General features: G+C 41.0%; 1 protein-coding gene across 2 annotated transcripts in view; it reads left to right on the forward strand.

The window, feature by feature from the left end:
• Positions 1–24,587, forward strand: part of ubr1 (ubiquitin protein ligase E3 component n-recognin 1) — a 38,545-nt gene extending 13,958 nt beyond the window's left edge. Inside the window, exons 5-47 of one of the 2 annotated variants that reach the window (XM_084044230.1) lie at positions 1,672–1,799; positions 2,911–3,049; positions 3,144–3,206; positions 3,667–3,790; positions 4,045–4,152; positions 4,259–4,347; positions 4,478–4,576; positions 5,381–5,538; positions 5,643–5,742; positions 6,308–6,436; positions 6,620–6,800; positions 7,665–7,726; positions 7,911–8,021; positions 8,127–8,195; positions 8,304–8,405; positions 8,498–8,561; positions 8,675–8,799; positions 8,887–8,939; positions 9,023–9,125; positions 9,213–9,261; positions 9,382–9,536; positions 9,820–9,919; positions 10,051–10,154; positions 10,803–10,883; positions 11,130–11,311; positions 11,649–11,857; positions 12,553–12,652; positions 12,759–12,911; positions 14,355–14,455; positions 15,185–15,272; positions 15,378–15,526; positions 16,395–16,450; positions 16,601–16,697; positions 16,782–16,849; positions 17,158–17,305; positions 18,031–18,118; positions 19,564–19,700; positions 19,788–19,896; positions 20,056–20,112; positions 20,623–20,700; positions 20,798–20,968; positions 21,545–21,646; positions 21,966–24,587. In XM_084044230.1, the coding sequence (XP_083900356.1) occupies positions 1,672–1,799; positions 2,911–3,049; positions 3,144–3,206; positions 3,667–3,790; positions 4,045–4,152; positions 4,259–4,347; positions 4,478–4,576; positions 5,381–5,538; positions 5,643–5,742; positions 6,308–6,436; positions 6,620–6,800; positions 7,665–7,726; positions 7,911–8,021; positions 8,127–8,195; positions 8,304–8,405; positions 8,498–8,561; positions 8,675–8,799; positions 8,887–8,939; positions 9,023–9,125; positions 9,213–9,261; positions 9,382–9,536; positions 9,820–9,919; positions 10,051–10,154; positions 10,803–10,883; positions 11,130–11,311; positions 11,649–11,857; positions 12,553–12,652; positions 12,759–12,911; positions 14,355–14,455; positions 15,185–15,272; positions 15,378–15,526; positions 16,395–16,450; positions 16,601–16,697; positions 16,782–16,849; positions 17,158–17,305; positions 18,031–18,118; positions 19,564–19,700; positions 19,788–19,896; positions 20,056–20,112; positions 20,623–20,700; positions 20,798–20,968; positions 21,545–21,646; positions 21,966–22,107 (4,731 nt within the window). In that variant the 3' untranslated portion in view covers positions 22,108–24,587. The remainder of the gene's footprint in view (positions 1–1,671; positions 1,800–2,910; positions 3,050–3,143; positions 3,207–3,666; positions 3,791–4,044; positions 4,153–4,258; positions 4,348–4,477; positions 4,577–5,380; positions 5,539–5,642; positions 5,743–6,307; positions 6,437–6,619; positions 6,801–7,664; positions 7,727–7,910; positions 8,022–8,126; positions 8,196–8,303; positions 8,406–8,497; positions 8,562–8,674; positions 8,800–8,886; positions 8,940–9,022; positions 9,126–9,212; positions 9,262–9,381; positions 9,537–9,819; positions 9,920–10,050; positions 10,155–10,802; positions 10,884–11,129; positions 11,312–11,648; positions 11,858–12,552; positions 12,653–12,758; positions 12,912–14,354; positions 14,456–15,184; positions 15,273–15,377; positions 15,527–16,394; positions 16,451–16,600; positions 16,698–16,781; positions 16,850–17,157; positions 17,306–18,030; positions 18,119–19,563; positions 19,701–19,787; positions 19,897–20,055; positions 20,113–20,622; positions 20,701–20,797; positions 20,969–21,544; positions 21,647–21,965) is intronic. The other variant, XM_084044231.1, reaches the window with a different exon arrangement.
• Positions 24,588–24,788: the final 201 nt, after the last annotated feature.

Raw genomic sequence — 24,788 nt, forward strand, 5'->3', positions numbered from 1 at the left:
TCTAGAATTGGTTTTGAGAGACTGTTAGGCTGCTTGAGTGTGAAACACACAGCCTTTCTGTTGTGGCCTACAGTAAAATCTTAGCAAATTGTGCTCAAGCTGCAGATAGATTTTCTCTAATGTCTACAGTTTGCTGTAAATCTTGCTGATAATGTAACTGTTAGTCGTGCCATATTGGTGCTGTGACTAGGGTACAGTTTTGTAGGAGATCTCCTCTGATAACATCATACCCAGGGGCCCCAAACAAACACATGCAGCTTGATGGCTCTGCACCTGTTTCCATAAACAGCAGGTGCCTCTATTGAACACTGCTGGCCCCTGCCTGGTGGCCTGCTTTGTGTCATCTGATCTAGACATCAATGTGTCTTTAACAAGCAATTACGCACCAACAAACGCACACACACACACACACACACACACACACACACACACACACACACACACACACACACACACACACACACACACACACACACACACACACATGACAGCACCCTGTCAGGACTGAACGTCAAATCTGTTAGATCGGCCATAGTACAGACTTTGTTTTTACACTTGGTGATAGATTCCATCCCTTCCTCCCACATATGTGTGACATGGTGTCCGGTGTAATTACTCAGATTTACTCCATGTGTTGTTGGTTTGGCTCACGTGTTAAATGTCAGATGTTCGTATGAAATGCTTTGTTGCTGTGGTTGATGTGTTCTGCTCACAAGGGATTCAATATTAACTTAACCAGGGCAGCTGCTTGTTTTGGTCTTATAAGGTAAAGTATTTAGTCCGGTTCCCTTTTACAGTGAGGCTGTTAGTGAAAAATAGACTATACAGTCCACAGATGATCTTGTTTGGATAGATTAAACTTTCTGAGAATGGAGGAAATAGGGAATTTTGATAAGCTTATTGCAACAAATTTGTTTGTGTCGGATCATCTTGAGTGTATGCCAAATTAAGCATGTTGTATGTGGGGTGATGTTTCTTTTTCTCTGTGCTTCATTATTGTCAGGAAGTTAGATGTTAGAATAGTTTTGATTGATTGAAATGTTTTATTTCGAATAAAGCTATAATACAGCATAGCATAAAAGCTTAATAAACACAATCCATAAATCATTAAATGATACCAAGCTTCAGTGCTGGTCTATACCTATCTATTACACTAATATCAAATATCTTTTGTCAAACAATTTCATTACTGACATATAACAAACATAAATAAAATGTTTACACTGTACATGTATTATGTACATAGTATATACATAATATAGTAACATATGATCCGTATTGCTCTTTTTTGAAGGATAGTTAGTGGGCAAAATGAGGATTTGTTGTTGTTGCCCCAAACCTCAGCACAGTACTGCAAATAAGGTAAGACTAGGGAACAATATAGTGTGGAGTGATTTCATTTATTACTGCAATGTTTCATGTGATATACAATTCTGCCATCGACGTATGGTTACCCCCAGACATTTTATTTAATCTATTTTTATATTAGTAATGGTACAATGATTTGAATAAACTGGATTTACCAGAAAGAGGAGATCAATATTTTGATAAATTTTTATGTGTGTGCGTGTGTGAGAGAGAGAGAAAAAGGCACAGAGAGAGAGGGAGGAGGGGTGGTATAGTACAGTATATACAGCTATGATTCATGTGTGACTTCCACTTCCTTTGCAGGATGAGTGTGTTTTGGAGCCAGGCCTGAGTGAGCGTGCTGAGAAACTGTTCCGGGTGCTTCTGCGCTATGCAACCGATCTCTTAGTTTGGGAAGAGAACTTTGAACTATCAGCTGAACTCCAGCCAAGGTACCGCAAGTGGTCTACACACACTCATGCATGCGCACACACACACACACACACACACACACACACACACACACACACACACACACACACACACACACACACACACACACACACATTTTTAACCCGAAACATAACCCGTAAATGCCTAACCCTCATGGCGGCCTCAGAAAATGTCCCCAAAAAGTCAGGTTTGTCTGGTTTTACTATCCTTGTGGAAATGTTTGGTCCCCATGCCATGGATAGTTAAGGCCCATTTATCTTCTTGTTCAGAACAGATGCGTATGTGCCCATATGTTCCGAGCGCAAGTTTTCAATTTCTATCTGTGGAAACTGCACCTGAGAAAAAGATGGTGGTGACTGCTTTGCATTTCATCCACCAGAGGGCAGGGTGGGCTAAATATGATTGAGTGATTTCTCACAACAATATACCACACAAAAAACTTCACTGTTATCTCAGACTTGTTATAACTATTAAGATATATGCAGGGGAAAAAATGTACAGATTTAGCTACTATGTCAGCGGATTTTACATGCAAAGCTGCTGCGCTAGCCTAGCCACTAGCGCAGAGCCATCAAGAGATCATGATTTCCCAAAAGTGAATAAATGCCACACATAGAAAAACAAATCTTTACTGTTCACTCATTCTTGTGATAACTAAGATATCTGCTGAAAGTTTTTTGTCAGATTTGGACAGATTTATCTAATACGTCTACAAACGTCACATGCATTTTTATACTGGTAGTGCCGAGTGCTGTTGTCTCCCTTCTATCTTCTTTATTCTACGGTGTGTACTGTTCAAAGTGTCCGTTTTACAGAGGAACACAACTGTCACGTACAGTTTCCTCCTGTATTGCTCTGCGTACATTTTGATCTGTTGGCCGATCAGTCTGGAAGCTTACGTACAAAGCTTCCAGACGTTGTGCGGCCGACAGATCAAAATGTACGCAGAGTACACACGGAGAGGCCCCATCCGTATCTGTACTTAACATTGAGTATACATGGGCCTTTAACAAACAAACAAAGAAGCTAACACACACACACACAGCATATCAAAATCAGATAGACCAGGCTGGCGATGTGTTTAAAAATATACTTTATCCCACTATCAAGGGTGAAAGACAACACATACTACTGTGTGCTCTACAATGATGAGCACCACTCGTATGAGCATGTGATCTACACCCTGCAGCGCGCCGTCCACTGTGACCCTGCCGAGGCACAGACACACACTGCACTCATTGACAAAGAGGTATTGTTCAGCTCATTCACTGATGTCTCTTAAGATACTAAATGATTTTAACAATCCCCACAATAACAGCTCTTCATATGTGACATTGAAACAGGGTCGGCGGGCAGTAAAGAGAGGAACTCTTCGTTCCTGCCAACAAGCGAAAGATCTCATCCGGGTAAATTCTATTCTCTATTTATGTACTGTATACAGACAAGTATGTTGTTAAATACAGTATACAATATAATGTACAAAAAACAACAACATTATAAATATTAGAGAGAGGCCAAAATGTATATTGAACAGTGCTGTCTTATTGAGCTCTAACTAAACCTGAGTCCATGATTCAGTGCTCTGTCTTTTTGAGCTTTAAATAATCCTTAGAACATCATGATTGTATCTTATTGAGATCTTAACCACTTAAATCCTTTAGACTTAGTTAACTGGACCTGAGTTGTCTGTGTACTTTTTTCCATTGACACAAACCTCTTTGCCAAAAATAACTGAGCTTGAAGATCTGCTATTTTTGGCCAATGTTCCCCCCAGAATATGGATGCTGGGGTTCAAGTGGTTAACTAAACCGGGGACAATCATGATCTAGTGTTCTGCTCTAACTAAACCTTTGCCATGTGTTGCAGTCCAACTCGGAGCACATTTCCTTGCAGCCACTGCGTGTGGAGATCCTCCACTCTGCAGTAATGGCTCATCAGAGCTTTGCCATGCGTCTAGGCTCCTGGTTCCAGCAGATCATCGGCTACTCAGGTACTGTACAGCAACCACCGCCACCCGATGCTGGCAGCAATATGCTAGATATTCAATTCAATCAATGAACTTGGACATTAGATTAATTAGAAGTGCTTTAGAACGCTATACCATTTGTTTTGTCACCAATCCACAATTTACACCAGGAAATCTTTGGAGACAAAGTGTTACATAGCATTCCTAGTTTTGAAAAAGGCAGCTGTACGAATTTGATGCATGTCGTCTGATGTGGGTGGTGATGTGTGTTTGTTTAGTGGGGTTCAGGCAGATCTTCTGCCAGGTGGCTCTGGAGACGGTCACAGAGATTGAACAGCCCTGCCTCATCAGCAAACTGATGCTTCATGACGCCAGGATGTACAAAGGCAAGTACATCTGGGATTTGTCAAGACAGACTATTGGCTTGATCTTGCCAACTCTGTCACGTGGACTGACACCAGACTGTTTTTATTTTTTCTGAACTTGCTATAGGTGCTCGCAAGATAGTGCATGAATTAATTTTCTGTAGCTTGCTGATGGAGACGGAGTACAAGAGGCTGTTTGCAATTGAGTTCACTAAGGTAAAAAATGACAAAAGGAAAAGTGATTCTAATTTATTAATATGATATTATTTATAATATTTTCATTTCTTATCAAACTATCTGTGCTTTGGTTTACATTCATGAGTATGACATGCTTCTCATCTAACAGCACTATAAGCAGCTGCAGAAGGATTTCATCAGTGACGATCATGAGAGGAGTATATCCATCACTGCTCTGTCTGTTCAGATCTTCACTGTACCCACATTGGTGAGCACCACTCATTATAGTACAATTTACATATCACCTCTGTCAGGCAGAAACCTATCTCTATAGGGCATAGCAGTGGAGGCCATTTTGTGGTGCCACAGATCGAAAGCCCATTAACCTTTCTCATAGAGATTTCCGAAAATATTTATATAAATGATTTTAAGCCTGGAACCAAGCTGGAATCCAGGCTCCTGGTGAATCACCATAAAACATTTGATTCTGTGTCCAAAAATATTTGAAAAACGCAAACAAGGGTATTTATTAATTATAGTATATAATGTAATTAAATATCAAATATCTTTTTGCCAGAGTTGCATCTGTCCATCCAGATAGATTCAGTGTTATTTGCAGAGGTTTGCAATGAAATTCATTGGCATCATTGGCTCAACAGCAATGTATTTTTCTAGAAATCATGACATGGTTACTCAGTGTAATGGATCCTCTATGGAGATATACCGTATGTGCAGTTGGTGGGCGTTCTTGGGTAGAAAATAGTTCTCCATTAAACTGTTCACAACATGGTCTGTGGATTTTAACTGTGTCCTAATTTCAAGAGACGTTGCTTTTGAGGGGCGTTCTTTTCTCTTTGTTTTGAGCACCATAAACCAAATGCCTGCACATCACATCGGCACTATCTGAATGTATATAGCACTCCGTTTAAGTGGAAAATGTTTTTTGAGCACATTTCTGAGGCTATATGTAAATCCTGTACATGGTCATATTGTGCCTCAGTGTGAAGACAACATGTGGTCATGGTTTCACTCATCAGCTGTGATCATTCTCATGTCCTTCTCCCGCCGCCAGGCCAGGCAGTTAATCGAGGAGGGCAATGTGATTAAAGTGATAGTTGACACCGTCATGGAGTTGCTGCGTGAACATCTGGACAACAATAATCGCTTCCACTTCCAGGGCTACAACTCGGACAAGTTCTTCCGCATCCAGGTCATCTTCCATGACCTCAGGTGATTTGGACGGGCTCCTGCTTTTTTCTTATACTACGAAGGTTTCATTCCATGAATGAACCCTCACGGTACTCATGCAAGATGTAATGTTTTCTCTTGTTCAGGTACATTCTGATCAGTAAGCCCTCTGTGTGGACTGACAAGCTGAGGAGACAGTTCCTGCAAGGTGTCATAGTGTTTCTAGGGCTCCTGAACTGCATGCAGGTACAGTACATGTCATAAAACGTCTCATCTGTTTTGTAATTGCTTGTGATAGCAGAACAATTACACTAATTGGCCTGTCACAGTTATTACATAATCGTCTAATCGCAATTATTTGAGATAATCGCAATTATTTCGTAATAATAACAATTATGATCGTTTCCATGTTCAAGAAATTTTCATACATAAAATAGCAGAAATAGCAGATCTACAAGCTTACAAGGCGTCACTTTGTGACGCGTTGTAAGCTTGTAAAAAATCGCTCTCCATGTTGTGTATTAAAAAGCATGTTCTAGCACATTTCTGAGGCTATATGTAAATCCTGTACATGGTGACAGCCCTACACACTATGGTCTTTGGTAACTTGCTACATACGTGACGACGAGTCTTGAATTGCCCGTATTATTATATATTATTCTATGCTCTGTTGATGAATTGAATACATAGGACCACCATGGAAACACATCCCCATGCAGGACTTTTTAGTGTTATCCCTTTTAGCTTAAATATTTTCCTGTACCTCCGTGCCGTTTGGATTTTGTGACTAAAAAAGTGTTCAATCAATCAGGGTATGGAGGAAGTGAAGCGCCAGTTTGGTCAACACGTTGAGTTGGAGCCCGAGTGGGAAGCTGGCTTCTCCATCCAGATCCAGCTCCGCCACATCCTCGCCATGTTTCAGGACTGGTGCTCATCTGATGTGAGTCCTTATGTAAAGCCGTCAGACACATGCAAAGACTGGCACCAAGATATTCTTGAACCCTTGCCCCAATAAAATGGAAAAGTTCCTGCTTGGCTGCAAAAGAAAGCCTCCATAATTTACATATGTACTGTACACACATAAATATATGCTTTAGTACCTGACTGTACCTGCCTTTCACAGGACAAGGTGTTGCTGCTAGCGTTCAAGGAGTGCCACAAGGCATTAATGCGCTGCAATAACCAGCAGTTCCACAGTGAGCCTTCTGACTACTATATGTGTAAGCACATCCTCCACGTCCGACCGTACAAAGTGTCTCAGGAGCCTGTCAGCATACATTTGCCCATCTCCAGGTTGCTTGCTGGTAAGCGAAATCTGATGTGGGATTATTTTGTTACACAGTAACATCCACAGTGTTAATTTTACTCTTGAGAGTGTACAAAATTGACTGAGGATTGTTACATGTGGCTCTTGCACACGGAGTCTGCATTTTTCCTAGACATTTATTTTAATCCGTCATCTGATAAAAATTGTTACACAGAGAAACCTTGCACACTGAGTCCAATGCTTTTTATTCTATTATTCTATGATATTGTGTTCCTCTCACTTATTGAAATCAGAAAAATAAAAAGGAAATATTGCGTCCATCCAATCCTGAGATTGCGTAAAGTTTAAGAGCAAGGAGAGTTTCACCTGCTGATCAAGGAGCTGCGGAATTACCCCGATCGTTTATTTCAGTGGCCCAGTTTGAGGCTTTGCTAGCAGTACTGGAGCCACATTAAAAATAAAACCAATTTCTGTGACCCAAATTAGTAGTAGGGACACACACACACACACACACACACGCACACACACTCTTGAAGAGTTTAATTGGCATTCCAAATTGTGTCATCATCGCATTAGAAAAGTGCGTGCTAGGCAATGTGCCCTTTCCTGAATCCAAAGATTGACTATTCAGGGTACAGCCTCAAAACATTGCAACACACAGACAAGATGATGGATGCGGAAAAACTCCTGGTTCGAAATCTTAAATGATTGGATGATAGTTTTGGAGGTGGTGTCCTATTTATTTTTTAACATGCAACAGTTTAAGATGAAAAATATGTACTCGGTGTGCAAGAGCTTTTTGAGATTTTTACTGTGTACTCAACACTGGAAATGTGTCAACTTTTCATATTCTCTGTGTTAACTGTGTATTTTAAATATCCTGTTCCTTCTCATTCACTAGGGTTGTATGTACACTTGTGTAGAACCGGATCAATTGAACAGCTACACGAATATGTTGATCCTGTAAGTGACACTTATAATTATCACTTTTTCCGTTGTCATTCGATAATCTCCAGTAAGAAAGTGTGCGCCTGTAAACTTGCATTTGCCAGTAAGTTGGCGAGATAGTTGGCATGTGCTGTGTTTTGTAGAAACCATTTTCCTGTCACTGCTAGCACTAAAGAACAGGGGTTTGTCCTTGTTCCAGGAGACCTGTGACTTCACCCAGTTTGCAGAGCATCCTCTTCGCTGTGTGGTGCTGGCTGCCCAAGTATCAGCTGAAATGTGGCGCAGGAATGGCCTCTCGCTGGTTAGCCAGGTGTGGGACTATACTGATTACTAGTGCTATTCTCAGTTCAGTGTCTGTAAATATTATAATTATAACGATTGCGTTTTTCTAATGTAGACTTTTGTTTCTCACAAGCAGGTGTACTACTACCAAGATGTGAAATGCAGGGACGAGATGTACGATAAGGACATTCTCATGTTGCAGGTTAGTGTTCCCTCAGTTACTGCATTTGTAATGCTCACATTTCAGTTTTTATTTAATTTATTTATTTTTGGTATGTGGCCGTAATATGTCCCTCCAATCTGTTTATAGATAGCTGCTTCCAAAATGGACCCCAACCACTTTGTCATGCTGGTCTTGTTGAGATTTGAGCTCTTTGATATCTTTAATGGAAGTGGCTTGAGCAAAGACCTAGTAAGGAAAACTTTGATTCTCTTTCAGAAAAACAATCACTGCAGTACATACTTTATATTTTATATTCCATGAAATGCAACTTTTTCGTGCAGGAACTCTTGAAACAATGGAACCGACTGACGGAAGAGATGTTGTACCTTTTAATCGTCATCATCGGTAAACTCCTCTCTTATTTCCAAAGTGGGGTGTTATAGTCGTTTTGTGTAGTTGACAGGTCAAATATGGATACTGGACAAATCAAATTTGACTGATCTTTCTTGTGTGTCCAGGGGAACGCTATGTCCCTGGGATCAGTTACGTGTCCAAAGAGGACGTGACGATGAGGGAGGTTATCCACCTGCTGTGCATTGAGCCCATGGCACACAGTAGCCTGGTCAAGGGCCTTCCAGAAAATGTGAGAAAACAAACCCTGGCACACACTCGTCTGCACACACGCTCCCATGACACCATTTACAATGTGAGAATTGTGCTTTATTTGTAGGAAAGCCATGAAACAGGCCTGGAGGCTGTCATTCCTAAGGTTTCCACCTTTAAGTAAGTAAAGTCTGAAGGCATAACTCTAGAGGTTAATCTTGAGAATGATTTGTGAACTGATTTAATCTCACCTCCCATTTTAGGAAACCAGGCGTATCAGGTCATGGATTATATGAGGTGAAGAAAGAGTGTATGGTTGAATTCAACCCTTTCTTCTATCATTATTCCAAATCCCAGCATAGCAAGGTATGCCAAATGCCAAACGCAACTATAGATCGCATCATACACATGTCTGCTTGCTTATTCATGGCTTACACTTGAACCTCGTTCCAGGCTGAAGACTCTCAGAAGAAGAGGCGAGTTCAGGAGAGCAATGATAAAGGTGAGTGTTAACACTTCCTTCTGCTCAGAGCTCTGTCTTGTTCCAGGATATAACCATCTTGTTTTTGCTGTTTTCTAATGACTGTGTGTGTGTGTGCGTGCGTGCTGTCTCTCTCTTTAGCTCTGCGTCCTCCGGTGCCGCCAGCCTTCTGCCCAGCCTTCTCCAGCCTAGTGCACCTTCTCTGCTGCGATGTCTTCATCCACATCCTGAGACGGGTCCTGCAGAGAGCCGTGGAAGACCAGGCCACTCAGTGGACAGAGGCCATGATTCAGAGGGTGGGTATATACAGTATATAAATATGTTTGCATAATTTAGGCTAATAGAGAGTCAGGAAACTGAGGGTAGAGCGAGGGCATGCCACACAGGTCTGAAGGCGTAATCAAACCGGGGACGTGGCAGTTAAGTGATTGACGCACCATCTATTCAGCCATCAGTATGTCTTTCCTTTTTCTGCACCTACAGTAGTTTCCCGGTTAATTTGTGGTCTTCATCGCTGCCCACCTTTGGGCCTGCATTTTCTCACTCCCCAATTAGTGAAATTATGCTTTCCTTCAACAGGCCCTGCACCTGATAGGCCAAGCACTGCTAGAGGAGAAGATGCAGCTTGAGGCCAGCACAGTGGAGGAGGTGACCTTTGACTTCAGCCTCAAGGCTCGCAGTGAGTGGGAACCAGGTTTCTCCACATATCTATTTTTATTTTTTGTTTTCTCGTATCAGCTGGGTCACCTCATCATTAGCCAGGGGTTCTCTGTGTGTGACACGGCTGGGTCTTTTATTTTGTTCTTTTAGGAATCGGCTCTGAACATGGAAAGTCTGTGTTCCACTTGTTATCCAAGGTCAAGACACTTCCTTCCCTTGAAACCCAGAAAGACATGATCAAGTGGATTCTGCAGGTGCACTGGATCAACTATTAGTATACATTTCAATCTAAATGCTGTGTATTTTATGATTTAATATTTTTCTTATTGTCTGCATAACCTACAAAAGTTGAAGGAAATGCATCTCACCTACTTGCAAGTGTGGTCCTTCTTGCCAGAACAAGTATAGCTCAAATCCCAGGATTCAAAGAACTACATTGTTGTCCAAAAACCTGCTAAAAGTCCCAGCTGTATTGCTGTTTTGGTCAGCGTAATTAATCATTGTGATGAATTTGGACATTGTAATTTTTCCTGCAACAACTTTATGAAGCGTCGGCAAGAGCTTTCAGAATGTAAACACGGCAGTGCATGTGCATGGTGACGGAGGTCGAAAAAGCATGTGCCGTCACTTCATAAAGTTGTGCCAGGAAAAATAACAACGCCCCGAGTCATTGCAAGGATGAATTATGCTGACCAGTGTAGCATTACACCTCTGGGACTTGTTTTAACACATTTTTGAATAACAATGGAGTTCTGTGTCTTCCGGGGTATGAGATATTTTTGCTTTGACAAGACTGACCTACTTATAGATATGGGAAATGTATTTTCTTCGTAGGCTCTATTGACAATAAGACGAAACAAAAATCAAACCAGCCTTATCCTTTAATATCTTTAATTTGACAGATGTTTGAGATGGTGAAGTGCCATAGGGAGAAGTCAAGTCCAACAGCCTCCATGAGCATGGATACCAGCAAACCAGAGGAGGTAAAACACCAAATATTATGACTTTTAAATGTTTTTACAGCGTGGCTCTGCAGGAGGCTAGCTGTCTATACAAGGGTCAGTGTGTGTGTGTGTGTGTGTGTGTCCGCCTGCCCGGAGACAATCTTGCAAACCGCTGGACTTGAGATCCACATGATTTGAATTTCCAGAGATCGACATGATTACATTTTTTAAATATTGTGTGCACTGAAAAGTCTCACCCTCTGATGTTTTCATTGGTTTCTCCAGAATGTCCAGGACAAGGATAAAGCTGAGCGGAAGAGGAAGGCGGAGGCAGCCAAACTCCACCGACAGAAGATCATGGCCCAGATGTCAGCGATGCAGAAGAACTTCATTGAGTCCAACAAGATGCTGTATGAGAACATGCCAGAGAGTGGGATCCAAGGAGAACCCATTGCATCTGCCGAGAGGTGAGGAGAAAAGCCCCAATTCTATTTTAATTTAACCCATTTAGCCCTGAGGCCTAAAAACGCCTTCTAAATCCTGATATTTATTCAAACATTACAAGACATTTATGTTGCTATATACTGTACATAGCAACAACCACCCCAAAAGGGGTTCCGGTCTAAATGGGTTAATCCCTGATTGAATCAAACTTGTATTCATATCAGTGTGTCTGAATGCATATGCATTCCATGTGGGATTGTGTCTTTATTGTGCAAGTGACTTAAACTTCTGCTACAGCAGTACATAAATCTAATAGTTTGTCATTGGCTGTGTAAATAATATTTGGTCTCTGGTTTGTAGCTGTCCTATGATGCAGATAGAGTTGTGCGTTGCAGTGGGGCCTCAACGAGGCTCCACTCCATTGGAGAGGGAGGTGCTGACCTGCATCCTGTGCCAGGAGGAGCAGGAGGTGACGGCCCACTCCCAAGCCATGGTACTGACCGCCTGTGTCCAGAGGTCCACGGTGCTGACACAGTGCAGGGGAAAGACGCTGTCCAATAAAACTGATGGTCAGTCTCCATTCAGTGGTCAATTCATTGCACAATTCAAACACAAATGTTTGCCTCGCCCACCATCGAATGAGCAACCGAAAACTGATCGCACAAATGTCACCTCCGATTAATTATGGTGACCCGAATGGTTAGGGCGTATACCACATGGGCGCAATGCTCTGAATCAGAGGGTAGAAGGCTGCTGGCTACACTATGTCATTATTACATCATAGACTATCTTCCTGTATATCGATTTTGTAATGTGCCGGAAAAGCAGGGTTGACCTTGTTTGCATAGGTTATTTCGTTGTGGCAGAGAATGTACCTCGCCTGACCTTTATGTATTTTCTTGAAAGCATCCCATAGAGAGAGATGGTATACTCTAGTAGTTCTTTAACCTCACTTTCAACCTCCAATTTCAGCCATGACCAGCTCCAACTGCTCTTAATCCCTGCATCCACCTGCTTCATTTCCACCAAAATCACTCGCTCTGTATACTATAGGACCCACTTTTGTTAACAGTCAAATCACACTTATCCAAACACGCATCACTCTTTTGCTCTGCGTAGCCAGCAGCCTTCTGGACACGTCTAGGCACTCTATGACACTCTAGTTCAGGGGTACTCAACATGGTACATGTGGACAGGGACTTTAAGGGAAACGCCATCCATATATGTATACTGTATATATACTCACAGTGATAATCTTTTAAAGGTGCAGAAAAGTCATATCCACTCTTCATGCCACCTGACCTGGCAGTGGGGACGCACACTGGCAGCTGTGGTCACGTCATGCATGCCACCTGCTGGCAGAAGTGAGTCACTACACAAACAACATTCATTCTATTATCGCTGCTCATGTTGAGGCCAATAGTCAAAGTAGTCACTTCAGGTAATCACTTTATGTTGTATTTTTTGCAGGTATTTTGAAGCGATACAGAACACCACCAGGAACCGTCTTCATGCCGAGCTCATTATCGACCTGGAAAATGGAGAGTACCTGTGTCCACTCTGCAAGTCTCTGTGCAACACTGTGGTTCCCCTCATCCCACTGGAACCGCTCACGCTCAATTAGTAGGTTACTCCTTCTTAGGCGTGCAACAGTTAACTCATTCACTGCCTGAATTATTTCTGGCCGCGTTTGCCCACTGCCAAGATTTTTCATTGAAAATAAAAAGTACTCGGGAGCCGAGATACAGAATTTTTAAGTTAACAAGGAAGTGGATGGGAGTCTAAATCTTCGAAAAATCATATCTCCTTGGTCTTTGGGTCAAATAAAAAAAAAAGAAAAAGAAAAAAAAAATCTTTTTAAAAAAAAGTCGTTCTAGGCAGGCATGGCTTATGGGACAAAAGTCGTTTTAGTCGTTCTAGGCAGGGAATGAGTTAATTGAACTGAATCCATTTACACGAATCATAAAAGATAATTGATAATTTAAGAAAATAATTGATTGATAATTGATACCTGTCATTATCAGCAGGCGAAAAATCTAAAACATCCTAAAATAGTGAAAATTGCTTGTCTACAAGCTCACACCATCACTCACTTTTGTGAGCTTGTAGATCTGCTATTTTCACAATTTTTGCATGACACCATTGAGCGATGAATCATAACATGGGGTTTAAGCGACTCATTGATGCAGTATATAAAAAAATAAAACACAAATAAAAAACACTTCTTGATTATTCAATTAATTGAAAACGTAATGGATAGAATAATCAGTTAGTTTTTCAGACATAAACAGTTTGTTTATACCTTTTTCTATTTATATTATAACAATATATTCTATCACTAGCAGCATTTATACCGTCACTATTTAGAATTTATTATTAATTTATTTTATTTTATCTTTTCTATTTATTTATAAACTTTATCCTTCCTATTGTAAAGTTACTTAACGCTACACTGTCCATATATATGAAGTGATTGCTTCATACATATAATATATGCACTCAAATACACACTCACAAACATATTTCTCCACATATGTATGCGTGCATATGAAAGTATGCCCACACACATATGGATACTCACTTTCATATTTATAACTATTCATTGCATGTATATGTAACTATCAATTACCTTTGCTTTATATAATTTCTTGAATGTTTTTATTGAGTTGGACATTTTGATATCGTTTCCCAATGAGTTTCACATGACCGATATGCATCTCTCTTTGGTGTTGGTCCTTGCTTTTGTTTTTTTGAATATGGCAGCTCCCCTGAGCTCATATCTGCTTTCTCTAGGCTTGAACAGCTCCTGCATTATTATACATTATTGCAGTGGAGTTGAGGTTGACTAGATCTTTCAATTTCAGTGTGCGGCTTTCTATGAATAGTGGGTTAGTTGGAGCATAGTAATCAGACATATTAACTATTCTTATTGCTTTTTTTTGTAACATAAAGATAGGTTGAATTATTGTTTTATAAGTATTTCCCCACACTTCCACACAGTATGTTAAATATGGCAATAATAAGGAGCAGTATAGTGTCATTATTTATGTTGTGTCCTGTGTGTAGTGAGAATGCGGAGCTGGTGGGTCAGCTCCTGACCCTGCGCTACTGGATTCAGATCATCACGGCCAGAATCAAAGGGCTCAAGTCTATCGCCCAGGATCCCGGTAGGAACAGCTACGAATGCCTGACTGTAATACTGTACCACATCACAAAACCTCAACTGATTCTTGTTTAACCCATTCAATCTGCGAACGCATCTGTCATTTTAGATTTCTTTGGCTATTAAAAAAAATAGCAGATATACAAGCTCATAGCGCGGCACCAAAATCATGAACATTTGTGCAAATATTTGAAAGCATGTTTTTTAAGCAGACATTTGTAACTCTAATCTTTGCTTCTATAAAAATATATATTCCAAGATTTGCAGAAATTGTCATGATTTAAAAAAAATAGCAGATCTACAAGCTCAAGCGGCACTTGGTGCCGTGCTATGAGCTTGTATATCTGCTATTTTTGAATAGCCAAAGAAATCTTAAAATGACACAAATGATGCTTTCCCGGTCTTAAAGGGTTAATCACTTGATTTTATTTCAGTGACTCCACCTAATTAAATGAGTGATCACTTAGCCACTTTCAACCTGGCGTCCCTAATTTTCAAATGTTGAGAAAATGGCACATCGGCAAGCTCACAACGCATTGCATCGCGTTGTGAGCTTGTAGATCGGTTATTTTCGCTATTCGTCATATATCTGACCAAGTATAATTACACTTCAAGTGCTTAACTGATTAATCAGACAAACCATTGTGGTGTCGAATACATGTGATGTGTGTATTGAGAACCTAGTTGCCCTTCAGTGTGTATGATCCACTCTTTCTCTTGGTGACTGTGTCAGAGAGCATTGAGGATGACACAGACTCCGGGTTCTGCAGAGAGGGCCAGCCAGAGTTTAGATCCATCCTCAGCTTTGGAGTGCAAGAGCCGTGAGTTATATGTTGTCTGCTGGTCCGCAATAATGTATCAACTATAGTGCCTTTTCCTTCAGCGTGTGTGTGCCTGACTGCAGCTCTAATGTTGGCTGATTTCAGGAGGAAATACTCGGACAGCATCGCAGAGATGCTAGTGGTGTGTGCCACTACTGTGCACAGGGTGGGACTGCAGACTGCACCCAACGAGGTGTGCCCATGTGTTCCTATTATGGCCTGGAATACCTGTGCCTTCACTATCCAGGCCATTGGTAAGACCCTAAGTTATTGTGCGTTTCTGGTCCATTATCACAGTGGTTCTCATCCACATTTATATGTATTTGGCTGCAGACCCCCCATCTGAAAATGTTTTGTGCCAGGGACCCCCAGAAGAGATTTGTTTTTTTTTGTAAATCAAAATTATTCAAAGTAATTTGGAAAAAAAAATATATATTTTTTTCAAAAATAGAAGATGTATAAGCTGGAAATGCGGCACGAAGTGACATGCTATGAGCTTGTAGATCTGCTATTTTTGAATAACCAACATATAAATGGATAAAGTTGGTAAAATGATTGGGATGCTATGTTGGACCCCACTTTGATAACCAATGCATTATCAAACCCTAAGCACAGTATATTGTCTGTATTTTAGGTGTGCAAAAGCTTATCAATTTAATTGATAAAAAAACAAACAAAAAAAAACATTTTAATACAGTAGCAAAAATAGCAGATGCATGTTGCAGGACACCTTTGTATGACAAAGTATAAAATAGGGCTTAGGTCGTCAATCATAGTAATTGATTTAGATATAATCTCTTTCTTGTTGATTCAATCATTTAATCAATTAATTAAATAATCAATACGAGAAGAAAATAAGCAGGCCTACTCCACATTCTTTCCCCTCTTACTTTGCTACTTGATTCTGTGTATTCATCATTGTTACTTCATGCTATGTCAAGTTTCATAATAATGATGATACACAGAGTTATACTAGTCTGACAACCCAGATGTACATGTACTTGAATATAGTGCGATATTTGTAATTTTTGTTGATAAAAAGTTAAAAAGTATTGTTTTGTATTATGTATCCTTACCCCCGGTTATTGTTTGTCATCATAATCATAATGTATGTTTTCACAGAAAGCATGTTGCAGGATGAGGACAAGCCACTCATTGGGTCTTTGCAAAACAGACAGGTTAGACATTTTATGCTGAATAGTTAAGGGCTAAATAATGCTCACATACACGTACGTGTATGCAGGTATCACATATACAGTATAAAGTAAATTTTTATTTTATCTCAGGGGTTATTTTGCCTAAAATGTCTCGATTGTTACATGTCCTAGCTGGCAGGTCTGAAGGCAGTTATTCAGTTTTCCACGACCCAGAGGATTAAGAGCTCCCAAGCAGTGGTCCAAAGGCACTTCATGGACATGTTAGGAGGTATACAGTGCAACCAAACATACATCTAAATACTTCTAGAACTAGGATTATTGTATTTGATATTGTGGTCTGATCTCTCCCCAGTCTTGTTACCGGCCATGGGCAGAGAGATTACACCTTCTCTGCTGGAGGTAGACTTTTTTCATCTTCTGGTAAGTCTCTCATAATGGTAACAACTGTCCTGTACACTCATTTATTATGAGGATACAGCACATTATCATCTGATCAATTGAAATTCGACAAATTACTCAAACTTGTACCTTTGTCACTGTAATGTAAACTCAATTCATGTTTTGATGTTCTGAGAAATTTTACATTTTGGCATTAGAATTGGCTTATCAACAATCCATGAAGGTAATTTAATCTATGGCCGTAAAAATCCCTAAAGAACCGTGTGTGTGTGTGTGTGTGTGTGTGTGTGTGTGTGTGTGTGTGTGTGTGTGTGTGTGTGTGTTGTCAGGTGGGACTGGTGCTGTCTATTCCAGCCCTGTACCAGGAAGAGGCAGTAGACCTGCATCCATCTGCTGTCAGCTCTGCCTACAACCATCTCCATATCTTACACCTGGTTACCATGGCTCACATGGTCCAGATCCTCCTCTCTGCTACAGGTAGCACTAGTAACAATGACCCAGATAGTTTACTTGTCTACAAGCTCACACCATCACTCACTTTTGTGAGCTTGTAGATCTGCTATTTTCACAATTTTTGCATGACACCATTGAGCGATGAATCATAACATGGGGTTTAAGCGACTCATTGATGCAGTATATTAAAAAAATTGCGCAGGGTAGCACAGGGATTTAGTGGTAGTTACTGGCAGTAGAACTGTGCAATGTTTTTTCAAAGCATCTCAATCTTGCATTCCTCTGGCTAATACATTTCTTCTATCATGGTAACTACCAACCGACGGCGTGGATGGATTAAGTAGCAATTGACTCAATTAATTAGTGTTTGTTACCAACAACATTAAAGTATCTTCACACATTATTAGCTGAAAGATACTACGTTTAAAATATATATATATAAATTGTTGATGTTGTTAAAATGATTGTAAATATTAATACTACTGCTGTAAACATGTCGCTTCTTGTGTGTCATTCAAATTTGGATCAGGTAATGCAAGTAGCCTCATGTTAAGCTGTTTGTTTAACTGGGGCTTTGGGAAACCGTCTCCAACACTTAGCAATGGTGGAGGTGGAAATTTAAAGCTAATATGTTATTACAAGATAGTCATCAATCATTTAGCTTCAACCGTCCACTCAGTTTAACCTCAAAGTGTAATATCAACATTGCAGCTTGTGATTAAAAAATGATTTCCCATCTGTGCGTCCAGATTTCCCAGCAGTAGCAGGTGGAGAGGAGGGAGACGAGGCCAGGGCCGCAGCGGAATTCTATGCTACAGTGTCACAACACATTCATGGGTACAGTGCCTCCATTTTGCTCTAAGGGAATGGTCACACATGCACAATGGCAGGGGAGTGGCATGCCGAGGCAACAATGTTCAACAAAGATGAACTCCACATGGCGGCACATTACGTGACAATGTTTCGCAGCAGGAAGCTCTATCCCTTCCCTTGCATAAAATGGAAGTAAACGGGGCGCAACTGTTTCAGTCGCATGTGTGACCATACCCTATTTTGTCAAAATACAGGATCAGAGCCTTGCTATGGATCCTTTTGTCAGCAGACATTTTTATGGGTAGATGCAGCTGAATGTAATAACGTTAACCACTTTCAAATAGTGAACATAAAACACAAAAAGGTTTTTGTTAACACATTCCCTGCCAGAGTTTATTCATAAGGTACTCACCCACTGCCAGCGTTTTTGAACCGTTCACAAAAAAATTATATCCATTAAAATCCGCGATCGGATGGTGTTTATAAACAGCAACGACGGACGTACGAGCCCTCATAATGTTTACACTTTTTTTCCTTTTTCTTCTTCTGTGGTATCAGCGGCTAAAAGAGGCTGCAAACGTCATATCCGTTTGGCTGTGACGTGGCTGTGACGTTTCCCCACCGGCCATCTTAGATTAGCTTAGCCTCCGATCGGCTATCAGATCGTTTTTAAACACAAAGAGGATAACCGTTCGTCGATCAAAGAAAAGAAAATACAACCGGAGCTTACCATTCGTTTTTTAAACCGTGTGAAAACCATGATCTTTAGCCAAAACCAGGGAAAAACTGTTTTTTCAAGATAAAAAACGAACCGGAAACGGTTGTCGGAAATTTTCTCATAGGATGGGTCGGAAGCGTCATGGGAAAAAAAAAATCAAGGATGGTACCAAAACATTTTTTTTTCGTTATCTAACCACATAAAAAGACGATCCCGAGATATCTCGGTATCCGCAGGTAACGGGTGGATTTAATGTCCCGAGATATCTCGGGATTGGCAGTATATATGTTAAAAGGTTAAAGCACTATATTCTGATAGTAATCATAGCTAGTGTTTGTTCAGTAATAGGAGTCTCCCCATTTCTCCAGCTCTTCAATAAACAGAAAATATATTTTCTAGTGGGTTGCAAAATGTCTGCCAAACAGGAGAGAGTACCCATTTATCAGCTTCATTTTTTATAGCGTTACAGTTCCAATTGTGTCTGCTCATTTCTTTGTGTCATCACTTCCCATTTTGTTTGTTTAATCTGTATCCTGTCTGAGTTCTCTATCCAGATTGGATTAAATGGAGACTCCTGTTACTGAACTATCAGAATATAGAGCTATTTAACACTTATTTTAACCGAAGAAAATCACTCGCCCTACCTTTTAACCAAGGCCTTTCCATGTCTTGTAGTCAGTTGTCTGTAGTATAACTTTAACTGTAATCGCTTTTGTTTGACGTTTTGTTCTGCTGTTCTCTCGTTTGTCAGACTGAACTCGGATGTTTCCGGCAGCTCTGTGGCAGAAAGGGTGAGGCGAGGGATTGTGCCTTTCCTGCGATGTACTGCTCTCTTTTTCAATGGCCTTACAGGAGTGCCCCCACCAGAGGAGCTCTCCAGCGCTGCAGGTAGATAATTCCTTGTTATTGCTATCTATTATAAGGACCGTTCCAGTGTCAGTTTAAGTCAGATGTTAATGGGTCTCCCTTTTACAGTTACCTCTTCAGGACAGATGGAGGCACTGTGCAATTACCTGGCACTACCCTCCAATATGTTCCAGCTCTTCCAAGTGCACAGAGAGAGTGTTAATCCACTGCTACAGAGGTAACATCAATGATCAGTTATGGCTGTATGGCCTTCAGTAAGCCTTCAGCTTAATGACGAATGTATAGCAGAGGTCTAGGTATTTGATGTTTCATGGTTAATATTTGTTGCACAAAAGAAAGACATTGCTATATTATAATGAGGGTTTCTGTTCTTTAGGTGGTGTGGGAGCCCAGCTGTAACCAAAGCCCTGAAAGGGGAAATCCAGACAATCAGGTAGGCTTGCACCTTATTCAAACCGCACACATATAAATCTCTTTTACACTTAACCACGTTCACCCTGGCATCCCTATTTTGAGCATGTCATTATAGGCAAATATTCAACAACAAAAAAGCCTAGGCCTATTTTAATTCATACTCCGTTGATGAAACGCTTTGTGAGCTTATATAGAGGGTATTTTCACACTGTCATATGACAAAGCATAGAGCAGGCTTAAGTGGTTGGGTATGACACTTGCTTCCACCTGACATTGATGGGCACACCTGTCCTATTTTTGATGCAACATGCTGGAAATAAAAGATTTTTGATTGGAGCCATTGTGCAAGAGAGAATGCATTTGTGTTGTTTCAACAGTTCTTAGCTTTGACATGCTGCCTTGATGACAGATTGTGTGTGAACAGCATAAGTGAAACAAACAGGGTGTCAGCTCAGCACAGCGTTTGATCTGCTGTTTAATGTCGGCAGAGTAAATCAATAGGCTTGATTTACCATTTATTTTTGTCCAGTTACCCCAGGAGAAGGAATCACTTAATTGAGCTTCCTGAGGATTATAGCGCCCTCCTCAATCGAGCCAGTCACTTTCAGTAAGTGATAATTAACTAATTAATTTTAACTTGTATTTACCGTTGTTACATAATAGTCTGTGGTAGATGTTCACTGTCTTCTGTTCGTCGTCCTCAGGTGTCCCAAATCTACTGATGATGAGAGGAAGCATCCCACACTGTGCCTGTTCTGTGGGGCCATGCTGTGTTCTCAGAGCACGTGCTGTCAGAGCCAGCTGGATGGGGAGGATGTGGGAGCGTGCACAGCCCATGCTGCCACCTGTGGTGCCGGAGTGGGAATTTTCCTCAGGTAGGTCAAGGAACCAAGATTTTGAACCTCAGAGGTCAGGAATGTTTTAGTTGTGCTGTGCAGTGAATCGATTAGGAAACTATTTTAATGAGGCTGTCTGTTTTGTGTATTTGTGTGTGTGTGTGTGTGTGTGTGTGTGTGTGTGTGTGTGAGGGGGGGGGGGTACTGTATGTATGTCGCTCTGTCTGCTTTGAATCTTTGCTTTGAACACATTGTTATACATTTCTTCTCAGTCTCATCCTCAAAGAAGGATGAGACTGATAACATTTGAAGGCTTGCCTCTAGTTTTTCCCTATGGACCTTACATTATTTTCTAAAGCCTTATTGTCCTGTTTTTTGAGTGGTGCCTACCACTCCTACATTTGACTTTGTCCGTGTGTCCGTATGTCCGTCTGTCCGTCCGTATGTTTGAGCACGGCTGATTGGTCAAGCTTCACGTGACACGTGACAATATGTTGTCACGTGTCACGTGACAACATATTGTTGCTGATGCAACCAGTTACACTTTCAAAGGCACCACTCTCTTCACACTGGGTGTGATTTTTGTTTAATTTATTAATTTCTGCATGTTTACAGGATAAGAGAGTGTGAGGTTGTACTGATGTCAAGTAAGACACGAAGAAGCACTTACCCTGCTCCTTACCTTGATGACTATGGGGAGACGGACCCTCAGCTTGTGTAAGATGTTGTTTTCATTACGGTTGTTGCATTGTTATTGTAGTTCTGTTTTGACTGAGGCCAGAGCTCTGCTGACAGACTAAAGCATTCAGAAATAAAGTCAAATGCTATTTTGGTCATTTCTCAGGTATAGTCTTTTAGTCTGTCTATGTCCCATTAAAAAAACCTTAACCCTAATTTATACCGTGTTGAAAAAATTTAAAATTTCAGAAGAAAATACATTTTTAGCTTTTCTTATTCTCTTTTTTTCCATCAAAAATGCTAAGTGACACTTTAGTACTCAGGGCCTGAGTGTGTTTCTGTCATTTTGATTCCACAGAAGGGGCAACCCGCTGCACCTTTGCCCAGAACGCTACAGGAAGCTCCACCAGTTGTGGCAACAGCACTGCATCCTGGAGGAAATCGCACGCAGCTTGGAGGTGGTCAACGTTATGTTTGCCTTCGAGTGGCAGATGTTTTGAGGATCAGCCCTGTTGTGTTGGGTAGCGCCAAGGCAAGAAGGGCATCGCCATAGAGCACAGTCTGTTGCAATGCTCCTTATACACACACACACACTCACACACACACACACATACACACACGCAAGCATGCTCACTCACATAAACGGTCCTCTATTCTGAGATCCTTGGAGCCTGAACAGACGTCCTCTGCACCTGACAAATCCTCAGAAAGGAGCCAGGTAGCTGGGGGCTGAGCATAAAAGAGGAGTACGACGACGAAGAGTGAAGAAACGAACCCAAGTCGCCTTGTTTTATTTTGATTGTCTGCTGTGAGAATGAGTTTCTCCTACAATATTGCTCTTTCCAAAGAGGCTCATTCAAATAAAGACAAAATCTGTTACACACCCAATATGTCGCTTATGTATGTGAATCAATTTCTGTCTGATATCAATCACTCATTCACTACTCCCTGCTTACTATGTAGGGAGTTCTAGAGGACTATTAGTGATCTCATCTGCAACATGAAGACACTTTCGGACACTAAATTAAATCGCAATTAAAACGTGCCAGCTCAATTTAGGCATTTAGGCATTTGTCTTTCAGGACAATGCATGATGGTATATATTGCTTAGTTACTGACCATTGGTTGTACGCTACTTTTCATGATGCATTGTGGGATACGATGAGTTCACTATGTATGACATAAGTATATATGTCACAGGTAGATTGGCATTCCAGGTAGAATGGAAGTGGAGCGCTTGTTTTTAGGCTCGGTGCGGGGCTGCGATGCCAGGAGGACGGCGACGAGGACAACATGGATGTACATACATACCAGCTTCAGTGGCGCACTTCGATAATCATTAGACTCCCCATCCACTACCAGTGGAAGTCTGGGTTTGACTGCCGCTTGGGACATTACTTTTTCAAACAACCGTGGACTACTTTTTTTCGGCGATAAAGTATAGTTTTGGACCATGACGGAGGCGCGCCGAATCAGCAGACCTTGAGGCTGAGGAAGTCGCGCCCGAGCGCCTCCAGGCGCGAGTGCCCGCGACGACCAGCCGATGGTCTGCTGATTCGAAACAGCGCCGTTCGAGTTATGTACCGATGGGGACAGAATCGTAAATGATGTTGTGGGGACTGCATTTGCCCCTCTATGGTTTGCCCCATTGAACTGCCACTCGCTGCACTAACATAGCCCGCCAGGCCGCCCCCTCAGGCTCGCCCCCTTAGGCTCGCCCCCTTGTGCGCGCGCGCGTGCGCATGTGTGCGTGCTCGTTTGTGTTGTGCGCGTGTGCGTGTGTGTTGTGGGACTGGCTTTTATTGCCCTCTAGCGTTGGTTCTACAGAAATGCCTGGTGGGCGGACGGGCGGTGAAAATAAGCGCTTCTTTTCCATTCTACCTGGAATGCCAATCTACCTGTAACATATACATTCAGACAGCACTACAAAATGGCAAACTTACTATATAGTGAGTAGTGAGTGATTTCGGACACAGCCTCTCTACCTTACTCTCTCATAATGCTGTGAATTTTGTGTTGAAACTTATTAGACATAAGTTATAAATATGGAATTCTGCTGTTTTACGGTCTTGAGGGATGAGCAGAGACCATTTCAGAATTAGTATTGTGAAGGATCTGGATTATGCTTCCTGTTTTTATTTTTGTGACTTTTTTCAGGTTTGATGGTCCAAATGGCAGAGCCACATCTTATTGACCATCACCATTAACACACACACGCATATATATATATATACATTATATATACTGTATATAGGGTGGGCTATGCTCGCAAATCACCCTGCACTCACACGCAACATATACAGTATACACACAAGACGTTTATAGATAAAACATTTCAAAGTTCATATTGCAATACTGTAGGAATGGTTCAGCTTAAGTAAAATTATTCAGAGAACCACTTGGTGTATTAAAGATGTATTGCTATTTTGGCACCAGAGGTTTTGTGAACATCCCAGTCAATTTTCTGTAATGTCTTTGCAGTTATGGTTACAATTTACAAGTACTCGATCTGAAGTTGAAAGGCAACCCAAAGGGTATGAGAATGTCTGTACTATGTATGGCAGTGGGAGAAAGGCCCTTTGAGAGCACCCATGACCAATCCCTGATCATTCACTCATCAGATGTCCACCAATATTAGATCTTTAAAACGTTAAGGGAACACTACTTTACCATGCAAATAAATAATGTGCTACACTTGGACACAACTAGCGGAAACTGCTTCCTGTCAACATAACTACAATAAATATACACTATGTAATTGAATTTAATAAGAAAATTACCTCATATATTCTATTTAAGACAAATACATATGATTTGTTGAACATATGACATAGTATATTATTTCAATTACTGACTCCACAAATGTACATCACCTTTTTCAAGACAATGAATTTGTGTGCATATTTTAATTTCTTTTTGCGTTGCTTAACAGTGCTATATGACTGACTCTGTTGAAATAAAAGCATTAGCTATTACCTTCTGCTACTTTGTGTCTGTACTCTGTATTAAATTGAGCAGCCTACATCATCCTGGTACCAGCTCCGTGGCCTTGTGGTTAAGAGTGTCCACCCTGAGATTGGGAGGTCGCCAGTTCAGCGTTCGATTACCTGGCTGGGTCATACCAAAGTCTATAAAAATGAGTTCGGTCCAAAAATGTAAAAAATAAATACCACAATGAAAT

This window comes from Gymnoscopelus microlampas (genome assembly GCF_963454915.1).
Source record: "Gymnoscopelus microlampas genome assembly, chromosome: 20".
NCBI classification, from domain to species: Eukaryota; Metazoa; Chordata; class Actinopteri; order Myctophiformes; family Myctophidae; genus Gymnoscopelus; species Gymnoscopelus microlampas.